General features: G+C 40.7%; 1 protein-coding gene across 2 annotated transcripts in view; it reads right to left on the bottom strand.

Moving 5' to 3' along the window:
• Positions 1-16,458, bottom strand: part of A2M (alpha-2-macroglobulin) — a 75,910-nt gene that overhangs the window by 20,692 nt on the left and 38,760 nt on the right. For both annotated transcript variants that reach the window (XM_047787590.1, XM_047787589.1), the window contains exons 7-18: positions 16,208-16,292; positions 14,488-14,608; positions 13,561-13,675; positions 13,307-13,416; positions 11,089-11,250; positions 9,721-9,948; positions 9,408-9,471; positions 7,711-7,853; positions 6,964-7,113; positions 4,240-4,407; positions 3,685-3,793; positions 1,926-2,052 (exon numbers count right to left, since the gene is read on the bottom strand). In XM_047787590.1, coding sequence (XP_047643546.1) covers positions 1,926-2,052; positions 3,685-3,793; positions 4,240-4,407; positions 6,964-7,113; positions 7,711-7,853; positions 9,408-9,471; positions 9,721-9,948; positions 11,089-11,250; positions 13,307-13,416; positions 13,561-13,675; positions 14,488-14,608; positions 16,208-16,292 — 1,582 coding nt within the window. The remainder of the gene's footprint in view (positions 1-1,925; positions 2,053-3,684; positions 3,794-4,239; positions 4,408-6,963; positions 7,114-7,710; positions 7,854-9,407; positions 9,472-9,720; positions 9,949-11,088; positions 11,251-13,306; positions 13,417-13,560; positions 13,676-14,487; positions 14,609-16,207; positions 16,293-16,458) is intronic.

Here is a 16,458-nt window from a genome sequence, read left to right as displayed (position 1 = left end):
GAGATTAATATTGTTTTCATGCCTGCCAACACAGAGCCATTCTGCAGCCCACAGAACAAGGAGTAATTTTGACTTTCAAGTCTTATTATTTGAGAAGTACATTTTGTAAGGTTATAGCTGCCATAGACAGCAATTCTTCTGATAGATCTGGGCACATAAATTGTAAACCTTCTGGAAAGGATTTACCATTCTAGATGTCATTAAGAACATTCATGATTCATGGGAGGAGGTCAAAACATCAAGATTAATAGAAGTTTGGAAGAAGCTGATCTCAACCCTCATGGATGACTTTGAGGGGTTCAAGACTTTAGTGGAGGAAGTAACAACATACGGTGGAAATAGCAAGAAAACTAGAATTAGAAGCGAAGCCTGAAGATATGACTGAATTGCTGCAATCTCATGATAAAACTTTCATGGATGAAGAGTTGTTTCTTATGGTTGAGCAAACTAAGTGGTTCCCTGAGATGGAATCTATTCCTGGTGAAGATGCTCTGAAGATTATTGGAAAGACAACAAAGGATTTAGAACATTACATAAACTTAGTTGACAAAGTAGTAGCAAAGTTTAAGAGGATTAAATCCAATTTTGAAAGAAGTTCTCCTGGGTAAAATGCTATCAAAACCCACTGATTGCTATGGATAATTGTTCGTGAAAGGAAAAATTACACCAATGTGGCAAACTTCATTGCTATCTTGTTTTAAGAAATTACCACTGCCACCCCAACTTTCAGCAACCACCACCCCAGTCTGTCAGCAGCCATCAACGTGGAAGAAGATCCTCTACTAGCAAAAAGATTATGACTTGCTGAAGGCTCAGATGACGGTTAGCATTTTATAACAATAAAGTATTTTTTTGGATTAAGGTATGTATGTTTTGGAAAAACATAATGCTGCTGCACACTTAATAGACTACAGTGTAAATGTAACTTTTCTACGTACTGGGTCGTAAAAAAATTCGTATGGCTTGTTTTATTGTGATACTCCTTTTATTAGGATGGTCTGCAACAAAATCTGCAACATCTTTGAGGTGTGTCTGTAAATTTTTTCTAGGAAGAGAACCCCTATAAATTCTATTGTCACGACTTGAATGCACTCAGTAGAAATCCCAATAATGGAGAGTATAATCAAGGTTTGAAATGCAAATGTGCAAGTCCTTTTTTTCCAACTCTGTTTTCATTTCTAGTCTGTATCAGAATCTCCTATACATATATGGTTGTAGTAAAATCTGTTATAGACAATGTAATTGTAAACAAAATATGTAATTTTAGATTGTTCTTAAATTTTTCTCTCTAAGGTACTGTTCCAGAGGGAATGTTTATCTTTTTTTTTTTTTTTACTTTTTAGGGCCACACCCATGGCATAGGGAGGTTCCTAGGATAGGGGTACAATCAGAGCTGTGTGTAGCTGCCCGCCTGCGACACAGCCACAGCCAACGCTAGATCGGAGCCTCATCTGTGATCTACACCACAGCTCATGGCAGCACTGGATCCTTAACCCACTGAGAAAGGCCAGGGATCAAACTCACAACCTCATGGTTCCTAGTAGGATTCGTTTCTGCTGCACCACGACGGGAACTCCAGGTTTATCCTTTTTAATTCTACTGTTATTGTGTATAGGTGGCTTGACTGATTCTGTGCTTAATTCAGGACTGCTGATCAAGGAAGGAGCTCCTATAGCTGTTACTCTACAGTGCTTGGTTATATTTAGTCCCTACGAGCATCTTCTGGAAATCTCAGAATTAAATTTGTGCAAAATTTCTGCTACAATTAGATTAGTGAGATGTCATTATAGGGGTATGATGTTCAACCGCTTCCGAATACAGCAACGTGCCTAACAGGCATATTTGTGTATTGAAAAATCAGCTAAGAATTGAAAATTGTGAGGAATCTATATTGTTGCCTCTTATATGAAAGAGAAGTTACTCACTTTACGGGCACCAACTCCCAAATCCACGTCTCAGGGAAGTACTTGCGCACAGTCTCCGTGGCGAGAGGCTCTGACACGCGTACCATGTTGATGAGGGCATGGCCTCCTCTATCCATTTCCGCTAAGGCTATGGAGGAGACAGAAACAATAAAGATTAAGCTTATGAGAGATTGTATAAGAAGTGCTACAAAAGAAATAGGGTGATGGAATAGATGGGAACCAGGAGAGGACACTGTGGTAGGAAGCTTTCCAGGGAAAGGGTCTTTGAGGAGGTGATATTTTAGGTAAATTCTGAAGTATTAGAATAATAGTTAGAATAGAATAATAATAACAATTAGAATAATGAAGTATTAGAATAACAATTAGGAGTGAGCTGGGGGAGGAGAAGCCCCAGCCGAGCCATGGAGACCTAGAGACAGAAAGGGTCTTGAGTTGACAGTGGAGCAGAAAGGAGGCTCGGGTCCACCGCACAGAATACGGAGCGGTGCGTGTTATGAGGTGGGGTTGGGATGTGGTCCCTTCCCCTCTGGGGGGCAAAGAAAAACTGTACCCAGACATTATGACAGTGCCTTTGAGAAACAATCTATAGGTGTGAAAGGACAAAGAAGTAAAAAAACGTCTTTATTCCCAAAGGTGTCAGAAGATCAGTTAGGATCTCTCACCCTCTTTACCTTCTGTTAATGGTGTACTGGTAAATATTTAACAACCAGCATCTTGGGAAAAATCTGGGGCATCTCAACACTTGCACATACATAAATGCACTACAAATCTTACTGATAGAGGATTAAAGAATGTAATTTATAAATAATCATAAAAATATGCATGTTCTTTATTTGAGTTCCATACAGTCAATTGATTCTCATTGAATATTTTCCGTGCTTTTTGATTAATTGTTTTTTGCTTATGCAACCCTTATTCATCCATGTTTTGGCAATATCAGACTATAACTACATAAATGCTTGATTGTTACGTGATTCATCAAAGAAGCAACCCATATCATTGACAAATGAGTGTGATTTCTTTTTATTTTTCTCTTGTTGGGGCCACAGGCGCAGCATAGGGAAGTTCCCAGGCTGGGGGTTGAATCAGAGCTACAGCTGCCCACCACAGCCACAGCAACGCCAGATCTGAGCTTCACCCGTGACCTACACCACAGCTCACGGCTACGCTGGATCCTTAACCCACTGAGTGAAGCGAGGGATGGAACCCACGTCCTCATGGACACTATTTGGGGCCATTACTGCTGAGGCACGACAGGAACTCCCGAAATGAGTGTGATTTCAATACGAATATTGGCTGATGTGTTGGGGAAGTTAAAGAGCTTCTGTACTTGACTGTAGAGAAGAGAGTCCCAATTCGTGAACATTTCTATTTCTGTTTGCACTGATCCTATGCCTGGAAACTTTCTCTTCCCTTTTAAACTCCACCCATCTCCATTTACTGGAAGCAGATTCTTTATGAATGACTTTCTTGATTCCTCAATCAGAATCAGTCCTTTCTTTTATTCTTCAGATCTGCACTGTCTCATAGCACTTTTTACAATCTGCCCCGTGTTCTTTCCAGCTTTGCAGATGTGGGAACTGGACACGATCAGAATTTTTTGGTTTGTCTCGTTATGTGTCCTTGAGCAAGAACCTTAATATATCTGAATCATAAGTTGTTTTTGGTTAATTTTAATCATATTTTAAAAAAGAATTATTTTATTTGGTTCAAGATATTAGACAACTAGTTATTATTATTATTATTATTTTATTTTTACCTGGAGAAGCTAGTAGCCTTCGAGATGTCTGCATTTCATATAATGGAAGTGGTGAACATATTTTGGGTTTATGAATCTTGGTGTTGGTAAATACCCTTAAGCCCATATCCTGTAAAGAAATTGTCACTGAATCAGTGCATAAGTATTATAAAATCTGTCTAGACACATACTTTTCATTGAGTCTAACAAATAATCCCATTAGGTTAATATAAAACTTTTAATGTTCACATGACTAGAAAGGAAATTGATAGAGGGGTAATTTCATTCTGTTTTAAGGAATCTTTCAGCAGTGATTATTTTATATATGTGATATTTATAAATATCACAAGGCAATGAATTTTGGTAAAAAGAAAGGAAAAAAACTTGCCTACTAGTCTCTAAAGTTCTGGTCTTAGCTCTGTTGCTATTAGCAGATCTGCTACTGTTGGTGACCTTGGAGATGTCACTTGCCCTCTCTATGTCCCATTATCCTCAACTATGATATAGAAGTATTTTTTTCATATATAATACTTTGTGAACCTTAAGAACTGACCATCAACAGCATAAAGGACTTACCTGTAGGAAGCTATAGACATCTTTTTCATTCGTATTTGATACTGGGGAATACATGATCCCATTGATATAGACATTATGTTGACTGATGCAATCTTCATTATCTTCCTCCTGATGATTTAAACTCTCAGGGAAACTGTTGAGGTCCTTTACTGGTAGCAGGTTATAAACCTGTGCAAATGCAAAGGATGAAAGGATACACTTATTTGTGGCTTATTTTTCTTAAGTGCAAAGAGAAAGGAAAAGAATAGTCACTACCAGTCTTTCTTTGAGTGGCTCCATCGGATAATTTATAGAGAAGATGATTTTGAAGAAGTTTAATAACTTTAGGAAAGAAATAAATAAAACGTTCCAATCTAAGTACTCGAGGATCATAATACTTTGTTATACAGTTCAGAGGCAAACCCCTGACTCTGAAATGAAAAAACAAACACCTTAATTAAGAGTAATTGAGGTCTGCTATATTGGAGACATGGTGTAATGCTTTGGGATGATAGAACGAATAGTTTCATCTCTGCATTGTGGTTAGCAACTGACTTAGCGTCTAACAAAGTAAATGGATGCATGTTCAAAACAGGCACGTGATATGCACACTGTAGTATGTGGAATGACTGGCCAACAGGGACCTGCTGTATAGCGCAGGGAAATCTTCCCAATATTCTGTGATCATCTATAGGGGAAAAGAATCTGAAAAGAATGGATGTGTATTTATGTATAGCTGAATCACTTTGTTATACAGCAGAAACTGTCACAACATTGTAAATCAACTATACTTCAATAAACCTTAAAAAAAAAGCAGGCACAGGGAGAAGTATGCATCCTCTGTCAAGGTCAGTATAGTATTTTCTTAGGTATTATTCATAGGAACAAAATGCTCCAAATCTTTATAAAATAAGTAAAACTTTAACTGTAGAATACTAAAAATAAGACTTTCAAATTCACTTACACAGGAAGAACAAGACGAACAAAAAAATCTCATAGGTGCACTGTATTTTATTTATAGGGGTTCAAAATTTGACAAGAATAGATCAGAAAAATGAGTAGCACGATGAAATCACTTTCTCAAAGACAGCTTCCTCTTGCCATTTCCATCTCCTCTGCTTCATTCTTGTCCAAAGCATAATTATTCTGTGTTTTACCCACTCATGGAAAATGCATGGATTTTTGTCTTTCTAGTAGTTCACTACGAGATTCCCCAGAACACAGTAAGCACTAAATAAGCATGCACTGAATGACTGACACACTACTAGATGCAAAGCATTTCATTAGTGAAATATTATCAAGGGTAATACCTGAGAGCGTCTCCTTTATTATTAATAAATTGATAAAATTCTCTGCCTTATTCATCCGTCAAGGTTGTTATAATTAAAAAAATTTGAGAACTATACAATTATATTATACAAACATAAAACATTAATGTTAGTTTCCCACATATGCCCTTCCTTCCTCTATGTTCTTAATATTTCCTTTAAAAGTGTTTGAATATTGCTAATTAAAAAACCATTGGAAGGACAAAAAGTAAGAGATATTTTCTTATAAATGTCTCTTTTAGGGAAGTAAAAACATACCTTTCCCTTCATAAAATTTTGATAGTCAAAAATAACCTCAGTAAGAGATTATTCCAATTGGCCTCATTAAAAATTTGAAGAAATGAGCAAACTACTATTAGCACAATTTAAGAAGTTTCTCGTTGTTACACTCAGCATACCTTCTGCTATTTTCCCTATTAACCCGGCATTTTTTTTTTTTTGTCTTTTTGCCTTTTCTAGGGCCGCTTCCTGCGGCATGTGGAGGTTCCCAGGCTAGGGGTCTAATCAGAGCTGTAGCCACCGGCCTACGCCAGAGCCACAGCAATGTGGGATCCGAGCCGTGTCTGCGACCTACACCACAGCTCACGGCAATGCTGGATCCTTAAACCACTGAACAAGGCCAGGGATCAAACCTGCAACCTCATGGTTCCCAGTCAGATTCGTAACCACTGTGCCACAATGGGAACTCCCAACCTGGTATTTTTAAAAGGTTTCATTTATCATCTAGTAATTAAATTTTCCTAATTTTTATTCATCAGAGACAATACAGCTCTGCCTTCAGAAACTGTGTTCATCTTGGGAATGCAGTGTTTCAACTGGTATAGTTCCTATAAAAATAAAAATTTCATATTTTGCCTGGCTTGTGCAGTCTTAGTGCAGGTGTATGTACCACTTTTGTTAAACTTTTTGAAATATTGAGCTAGTTGGAAAATGCCTATTACGGGAGTCCCCATCGTGGCTCAGCAGAAATGAATCTGACTAGCACCCATGAGGACAGAGGTTCAATCCCTGGCCTTGGGTTAAGGATCTGGCATTCCTGTGAGCTGTGGTGTGTCACAGATGTGCTCAGATCCCACTTTGCTGTGGCTGTGGTGTAGGCCAGCAGCTATAGCTGCAATTCTGCCCCTAGCCTGGGAACCTCCATATGCCCCGGGTACAGCCCTAAAAAGACCCCCCAAAAAGCCCATTATTGGTTTCATGAAGCTCTAAGATTTCAGGGATTTTGGATGGTGCATGATTTATACATATGTATGCGTATGTAACATCTTCCTCACCAAACAAAAGTGCACATGAAAGAGCTCATTACTACTAACTCCTAGATAAATATAATTTTAACAAGTCCTATTCCACTCAGGTTTCTCCTTGCTCTGAGTCCCCTGCGTGGCCCTTCCTGATGCCTGGGGCTGACAGAACTCACCGTGGTGGGGGAGAGCTCGGCCTCGGGTTTCAGGAGCAGCACACTCTGGTCCACAGCGCGGAGGCCGCAGAGGGACTTAGGGGAAGCGGTGACTTGCAGGTGGGCGTGGGACCCCGGGAGACCTTGTGCTGGGTTGAAGTGCAAACCCACCTGTGGAATTGGGGACCAAGTCAGAGGAACAAATTTCCTGATTTACCCGTGCATTCACCAGTATCTCCTGAGTGTTCCTCATGTTCAACGTATAATCACTTTTCTGACTTCGTGGTAGTTGGCGCCAGATGAGTCTTGAGACTTTTTGCCCCCTCCGCACCCCTCTGATTCGGAGGAATCAGTCGAGCCATGAGAACGATATCTATTTTTATAAATTATTAAATTTAAGGCACCGTCTTTTACCTTGGCTACTTGATGAGGTGTTCATTAACTGGGTGGAATGCAAATGACTCTAGAGGCTCTTGTATTTTTCTTTTGGCTCTTCTACAGTCTTATGAACTTGGTTACATATTTCCCAACATATCATCATAGAAGAAGGTGCTCTGAACTGTACCATGTGGTAAGAGACAACTCATGAGAATTTTGCCCTAGGAGTCAAGTGACATGGCCTCTTAGGGTGACTCTGCCATCACTTTGCTGAAAAATCTCCGGGGAATTTACGTCTTTGGGCCTCAATGCTCTCAAGTAGAAAATAATTGATAGGAAGAGTAACTTCTCATTTGAAATGTTGAAAATCGTATGAGATAAAACACCCACCTTGTTGGGCAGACAGTTTTCAACCTCATATTTTGCAGAATCCCCAACAACTTCCCCATCGGGTAAAATGGCATAGATGAGCAGCCGAGCGATGGGAGCGAGGTCTGCCTCCACGGGGAATGACAAAGAAAAATAGCCTTTCACTGGAGAGAGATTGAGGAAGTGGTCGTGAGTTAGACTGTTCAGGGTTGAAATGACGTTTTTGTGTTGTACAAAGCCACGTGGGGAGCCTGGTGTCATTAATGCTTGTTTCTATTAGTAGGTATAACAGATATAAGAAAAAGTAGCTGCCGGAGTTCCCATCGTGGCTTAGCGGTTAACGAACCCAACTAGCATCCATGAGGACTCGGGTTCGATCCCTGGCCTTGCTCAGTGGGTTAAGGATCTGGCATTGCTGTGAGCTGTGGTGTAGGTCGCAGACGCGGCTCAGATCCAGAGTTGCTCTGGCTGTGGTGCAGGCTGGTGGCTGCAGCTGTGAATGGAGCCCTAGCCTGGGAAGCTCCATATGCCACAGGTGTGGCCCTAAAAGACAAAAAAAAGAAAAAGAAAAAGAAAAAGAAAAAGCTGTAGTAAATGTTCTATCTCTAAGAACCCTGGCTTAAAAAAAAACAACTTGGATTTCCCATCGTGGCACAGTGGAAACAAATCCTACTAGGAACCATGAGGTTGTGGGTTTGATCCTTGGCCTTGTCCAGTGGGTTAAGGATCTGGTGTTGCTGTGGCTGTGATGTAGGTCAGCAGCTACAGCTTTGATTCAACTCCCAGCCTGGGAACCTCCACATGCCGCAGGAAGCGGCCCTAGAAAAGGCAAAAAGACAAAAAATAAAAAACCAAAAAAGCAAAACACCAACCTTATCACTATCCTCTCTTCTCTCCAAATCACATAATGATAATCCCCAATGTTCAGTTTGAGTTCATCTATACAGTACTGATGTTATCTAAGGATGTGGAGATGCCCACGTGGCTACCATTTGATCTAGACTTCACACTGGAGGGAAGGAGAACTTGAAGTTTTGAAATAGGATAGTAAGAGTGTAACCTTCATGTCCCCTTTAACTATCTATGAACCAAATATCCTAGTCTTTCTTCCTAAGAGGAGTTCTGTGCTCCTTTGAAAGTTCTTTTTTGATGTCTGTGTAGATTCTTTGGAAGTTGCCTGAAATGTCTCTGAGTCTACCACTGAGCTTTTCTGTTGCTACAAAGAAGGAACCAAAGAGAAGTTCACCGATAGTTTTCTTATAAGGGGTCTTTTAGACTCCCTTAGGATAGGAGAAACCTTCAGAGGTTTATACTGTTCCACATTTGTTCCTGGGGAGAGTCCAGTTCAATGGTGGGAATATCTAGTTTACCACTTCATAAATCATAACTATCTTCAAAGGGGAAATATGACATAAAAATATAAATGACTCAGCCCAAGACAATATATAGAAGACACTCCTAAGTTTTACCTTCTCTCCAGTGTCTAAAACAGTTTTGAAATGGCATTTTGAGAAGAAGGTCCATGACGATTTATTTATGGTCTGAAAATGTGGAATAAGCATAGATTATGAAACGACTCAACATTTTAAATAAATAATCAGAACAGGATAACCTGAAGGCGAAGAAAACTGTTGAAAACTGTTCCTGATATGTCTGCAGTGTAAGGCCTTGCATGATGGTGGAGTAGGGCAGAAATGGGAAATAATGGAAATACTCACTGTCTCCCTGCTCCACGGGCAGTGTATGAGTCCCAGCTCGGACAATGCCTCCCTTTGACATTATCTGCCAAAAAGGAAATGAAAAGGGATTTAATTTGCCTGATGAAGATCTTATACCCCAAGTCTGGTCCTCCACATGATATACTTGTTTTATTGAGCCCCTGCTGGCAATAATTAGCCCTGAGAGAAGTCAAACCTTCAAAAGGAGCATGGATAGGAGGTCAAAGGAGGGATATCTAAAGAGCTTCCTAAATCTTTGCCCACCCAGTGCTTTTATCTACAGAGGAGTCAAAGCAGGGGTCTTCCTTCTCACCAGGTAATAGAACACGAGCTCCTTCAGCTCCCGCAGGACCTGGCCATTCAGTACATAATGTGCTTGGACTGTCTGAGTTTGGCCACAGGGCAATTCTTGAGGCACCGGCTCCAAGTGGACAAAGCTCTTGCTTTGGGAGAATACGAGATTCGCAGTGTGATACGCTTCTTCATGTTCTTCTGAGAGCCACTGGTAGCCGTAACAGGGACTGTGATCTTTGTGTTTGACCTAATGAAATAGAAAGACAATACGATCTTATTGATCGTACTGTAATCTATAAGCATAGAGAATCACTGTCCTCACAGAACTGCATTAGTTCACTATGCTACTTTAACCTAGAAATCTGTTCCACACTAAAAAGTGAGAGAGGGGGTCCTTTATTTTGTTTGTCTGTATTGCAGGCCTTTGCAAGTCAAAGGCTCCTTGGGTTGGTATTTACATTTCTGAAGAACATAAAAGGAGGCCTCCTTTGCTCTGATCAGCTTGCTCTACATTTCTTTGGCTGCTTTACCTATTCCCACCGAGACACTGGAGCTAGGAAACCTCTTTGAGGAGACCAACTAATCTTCAGAGACTGAAGACTTACATTTCAGAGAGTAGATGCTCATTTGTGATGGGTTTCAAGTGGGTAATATGAATAAATGTCATATTGCAAACGGGGTCTGAGAACACTTTCTGTAAACAGTATTGGTTCATGAATTGAGTTAGTGAAACAGTTGAAGTCTACCTTTCCTAGGCTGTCAAGGTGATTATTATTATTATTATTTTTGTATTTTTGTAATTTTAGGGCCGCACCCACGGCATATGGAGGTACCCAGGCTAGGGGTCTAATCGGAGCTGTAGCCACCAGTCTACGCCAGAGCCACAGCAACGCCAGATCCGAATTGCGCCTGCAACCTACACCACAGCTCACGGCAACGCCAGATCCTTAACCCCCCACTGAGCGAGGCCAGGGATCAAACCCACATCCTCATCATCGATCCTAGTCCGGTTTATTACCCACTGAGCCATGAAAGGACCTCCTTAGTTCTTTTGAACATGTACTCAGAGGTGAGACTGCTGGATCATATGGGAGCTCTATTTTTAAGTTTTGGGGGACTGCCAGACTGGTTTCCATAGCAGTCACACCATTTTATATTCCCGGCAAGAGCTCACAGGTAGAACCCTCCCTTTTTACTACAACACTGCCTCCTTTTTAATCCTTTTCCCAAATTGACCTTACATGGCTTTCTAGTTTCTCATTTTTTTCCCCCTCTCCATAGGAGAAAATACAAGTTGGAAATGTCATCAGTTGTAGGTTGCAACTTACAACCTAGTTGTTTGCTCCGAGGCTACTTCACGTGATTGGTAATTTCCTTCCAAACGTACCCTGATAGTGAGCGAGGTGCCCGTGATCTCGGTGGTGTTGATGGAGAATTGCACCAGGCCGTGCTCATCAGTCGTGGCATTAGACTCATATTTGGCTTCGTTTGCGGTGATGAAGATGACTTTGTCTGGCACAGGAACACCTTTCCCATCCACCAGGCGTACCTGAAGAGTAAAAACGGCAGGTCAGTTACATGGCTAAATATCCAATTAACAGCAAACATTCCTTTTGTCACAAATATTTATGGAATGTGTATACTCTGTTGGACATGGTTCCAGGCATTGAGGCCACAGCAGTGAACCCAAAAGTTCCTTGCCGCACAGAATGCATAGTCCAGTAAAAGGGAGAGATGCTGGGGAAATGCATCAGTACCATACACTTATTTAGTGGTAATCAGTGCTAAAATGAAAACTGGTGTAAAGGGATAGAGAATGTTGGAGATGACAATAGAGGCGACCTAAAATGCCATCTGTTATGTGTAACTTTTGGAGAGTCACAGACCACAAGAGCCCTATAGCAATGAAAATTTTTAACCCATTAGCCAAATTTCATTGCATCTCAAACATTGTTTTTTGGCAGACCATCCACTTTCTATGGATTTGTGTTCTGAGGTTTCATACGTGCATACGTAAGCAATTGCTGATAGATTGTCCTGTGTGTTTCTGTAGTAGTTTTATAGGTGATATCTGCTTCTCAACCCAGATTGATGGAATTTTGCAAGGTAGGCAGATTTTAGGAGACACTTCACATTTGAAAAATGTAACATTGAGAAGAATCACAAAAAATTAAATGAAGGCCTAAAGTCAAATTACTGCTACTATCCAACTCAGAAGATGAGTAGTTCAGTTTAGATTGCAAAGATGGTAATTTTTTTTCTCCTAGTATAAGCTACTTTGGGTAGAAGGAAGCACAGCCAGCAGACTTGGATTAGTGTTTGTCATTGATTAACGAAAAACTAAGTTTACCAATGAAATGTCAGCTGCATGTGACGATCAGAATAGGCACAATATTCTGATTTTTTTTCTCATTTGATGAGAGTCTTATGACAAATAGGACAAGATGCAGGAATAAAATCTCAAAAAAAGTGCAGTATACCTCTGAGAAATTTAAAAAAGTGAACTATACACTTTCATTTTAGAAAGTGACCAAAGTTTCTGAATATGTTTGCTGTCATAACACAATCGAAACATTTTAAAATTTATCCCACCACTCTTTTGTGGGGTCTAATTTCTCTGTCTTTCACACGCTTCACAGCTGACATCTTATGATGTTCCATTAAAAACAGGATGCAGAAGAGTTCCCATTGTGGCTCAGCAGGTTAAGAACCCAGCGTTGTCTCTGGAAGGATGCAGGTTTGATCCCTGGCCTTGCTTAGTGGGGTAAGGATCTGGCATTGCTGCAAGCTGTGATGTAGGTTGCAGAGGTGGCTCAGATCCCAGTGTGGCCATGGCTGTGACACAGGTCTCAGCTGTAGCTCCAGTTTGGCTCCCTCGCCCGAGAACTTCTGTATGCCACAGGTGCAGCCCTAAAACGGGGTCGGGGGCAGGGAACAAACAAACCAGGATGCACAGCAATTACATCTGGAGGTGCATACAACTGTTATCTTAGACTTCTGGAGTCCGAAAGATCCTTTTGCACATCTGCTTATAAATAATAGAAGCAGAACAAAAGAAGAATTTTTTTGTAGCTCTGTGAGAAAATTTCTATCTTTAAAATCTGGGAACCTTAAATAGCAGTCTTTTACCCTTATGGTATTGTTTTTAAAATATACTTTTTGTTAAAGAAAAAGCAACGTAAATATATATCCGTGAAAGAAACTCAGGAGAATCATTTATATTTTCAAATAAAAATTAAGGCCACCTACTTACTCCTTTCCAGACAAAGTTAATATTGGAAGGATAATACAATTGGACTCCATGAATTTTGAGATTCTTGTGAGAACATGGTACGGGAATCTGAGACTGCCTGGTAAACCTTAGGAAAAAGATCGAGTGCCTTCAGCAGTGCTGTTCCAAAACCCCTCTGATTTTGATAGTGCTTTAAGATGATTTTATGGATTTGATGTATAAATTTGCAGAGGGACAAATCAATTTTTTTGCGGTTTTATACCTTTGATTATATTGATCATCAGATAAGATTAACCAGGTATGGTTTTCGCAGAATATGCTGTGCATCTCAGCTGAGAGTACAGTTTGATTTGTGAATTGAAAAATGCTTCACCTGCCCAAAGAAGGGAATTCCTCGTCTAACATATGAGTCCACTTTCACAAACGAGAGTTTGGTTATGGTTCTTGTTATTTCAGTGGACCCCTTGCCGGTTAATTCCACCTCTGAAAAAGAAGGAAAAAATACAAATCTTTTTGGAAGGATGCTCTCTCTGCACTTTTACCACTTTTTTCTTTCCATTCCGAAGTTGCTAAAGGAAATAAATCAGTGTCCACTGCTCTTCCTTCCTTGCCCGTGAGGTACACAACCTGTTCCTTCCTCTTTGATCTTCGCCTCCACTTCGAGTTTCATTTCAAACTCTTGTCTCTTCATCTGGAAGACCTTGGTTTCCACACTCTGAGAGAAGCATCCCTGGCTGTTTAGCTAGGAAGGGAGGAAATAAAATACAAAAACGTAACAATGGACAAATCAGTGGTCAGCTAATCTGGTGGGATTTTTTTTTTTTTTTTGAGGCAACATAACCTAGGCATTTTCTATGATAAGAACACAGTGAATATTCTCTAGGGAGTGATTGTCATGACATCTCATAACAGTATCTGGCTTATAATTCACAGGTGCATTCCTTAGTGTCTGGTGTGCCCTCTCTCTCTCTTTTTTTTTTCTGAGATAGAAATGCCTTAAAAATTGGGGGTAGTCTTGGTATAGCAGGCAGCCAACTCTTCACTGAAGTCTGGCTCCCCTGCCAGAGTTCACAGCTGTAGCTGGGAAGCAGCTTGCCCATCTGGGAACTGTGTTTCCTACCACCCTGGCATCTAGGCAGGACCACGTGACAAGCTCTTGTTTGTAGAAGCGACAAGCCCTTTTTCATAAAAAGAAAAACTGATACCCTTCCCAGCCAAGGTGGTTAAGATGTATATATATTTTTCTCCTTCCTTTATGCCATTGGATACCCAAGGCAGCTTTGGATATGAGGTTCTAGAGATGGTTTAACGTCCACCATTATGGGTGCTTGGTGCATCAGGAACACCCACAATGGGCAATGACAAGAAATAATTCCTATTGTGCTAAGTAACTGATTTTAAAACAAACAAACAAACTAACAAACCTACTATAGCTAGCATAGAATTCTCTTATGGATTGGTCTCCTTCTGAGTTAGTTCTCTGTTGCATGTAACTTGCTGGTCATCAAAAGTGCCTTGGTGGTTAGTCCCTGGAAGGAAGAGTTTCCCACATACCTCCCCACTGAACTTCTCGCAGATAGCTTGAGACTCTCCACCAAAGCAGGTAGAAGGGTTGCTGTACTTTCTGCAGATGCTTATAGTCACATGTCCTGGGACAGGCTTCCCATAAGTGTATCTGTCAAAGACCATTGCCAAATGAATCAAATCAGACCCTGGACATACTCATTTTCTACTGGTCTACAGCCCCCCTTTAGCCATAATAGAGTTCTACGCTCTGTACTTTTCTCTAATTTCTGCAGGGCTCATGCCATATTAAGGGCAGGTAAATTAAGTAATGACACTTCTCTTTTAGAAATTTCCAAAGTTACCTGCTGAAATTTCCTATAGTCTTCTTTTACTGCTTCTTTTTTCTTAATCTTTCAGTGTCAGTGTGATTATTTAAGTAATTTATTTATTTTTACAGCCGCATGGGCGGCATATGGAAATTCCCGGACTAGAGGTTGAATTGGAGCTGATGCTGCAGGCCTATGCCACAGCCATAGCAACGCCAGATCCGAGCCACATCTGCTGTGCCACAGCTTGTAGCAACTCTGGATCTTTAACCCACTGAGCAAGGCCAGAGCTCGAACCTGCATTCTCATGGAGACTATGTCAGGTTCTTAACCTGCTGAGCCACAATGGGAACTCCCAGTTTCATCTTTTAAAGAATATTTTGCTTACTGACAAAGCTACCCCAGCTCTTAAAGAGAGGAAAAACAATACCAACAAAACAAAACAAAGAGAAGAAACAAGTGCTCTCAATTCTACCTTGGAGTATAAACTACTGATGTGATGGCGTCTCTCCTTCCATCTTCCTCTCCCTATGTGTAGCTGTGTGTGTAGAATTTTGTTTACTTTTTACAAAACTGGGATTGTGCCATAAATATGTCATTGATCATTCCTGTGTTTTTAAGAATATCACTGTCTTTCCCTATTAAAATATCCTCTATATCTCTATTTTCAAGAGTATTGGTTTACTAGCTACTTGGGATCAAGAGCTTGGTGGCCTTACTCTGAGACAGTGCTCGGGTCACGACCAGCAGAACAGTGGGTGCGTGACACATGTGGTCTTTAGGCAGAACTAGTTTCTTCACTCTGCCTGTTCTTTCTGTTACTGCTACTGCTGGGCCACTGGAGATGGGAGCATAAAATCCTAGAACCATGAATTGTCAAGGTTGGAAAGGAACAATCTGAGAGACCATGCCCACTTTCCCCCATGAAATGGCAGGGCACAGAGCTACGTGCCATGCCTTAGGAAGATGGATGAGTTAGAGAAGATTTCTGTAATATGCCTATCTCTACAAATTCTGAATCTCAGCTACTTTTCCACTGTGTCTGCAAGGTTGGATAAATGATCTGTTGATGACTGGATTTTCTCTATAACCCGGTGAAGGACAGTCACTGCCCTCCAACACTATCTCATTTGTGTGTGTACGTGTGTGTGCACACGTGTCCACAAGTGCAGTTTTATTACTTTCAAAATCAATCCGAGTAACATAGCCTCTCTAGGAAGAATTGCCTGCTCCATAATCATTATGTTGGTCAGGACATGAAAGAAAATAAGAAGGAAAACAGAAAAGCAATAGGAGAGGAAAGTTCTAGAGATGGGGATGTTCCCAGGTATGTAAGGTATTTGGGCTGCACTGCTCTTAACCAAGGCAAAATATCCTAAGTGGTGAGGCTCCTTCAAATAATCCCCTCCCCACCAAAGATTTTTTTAAAAGTATGAACTCACAGGCCACACACTGACACATCCACCGCTTTTTCCAAGATGGTGATTATCTGTGGTGTTCTCACTTGTACTTCAAACTTAGGAAGCACTGTTGATTGGAGATAAAGAAAGCTGGTGATAGGGTTCCAACTTTGGGGGAACTGGTATTTCCAGGTTCTCAGTAACAACTCCCTATTAATATTTTAGGGCTCTGAAACAGTAGCCCTCCTTTCCAATATATCCACTTTTGCTCAAAAGGAGATCCTGCTTGAAAG

Source organism: Phacochoerus africanus, chromosome 7, assembly GCF_016906955.1.
Source record: "Phacochoerus africanus isolate WHEZ1 chromosome 7, ROS_Pafr_v1, whole genome shotgun sequence".
NCBI lineage: Eukaryota > Metazoa > Chordata > Mammalia > Artiodactyla > Suidae > Phacochoerus > Phacochoerus africanus.
This window is presented reverse-complemented; position numbering and strand designations above follow the sequence as displayed.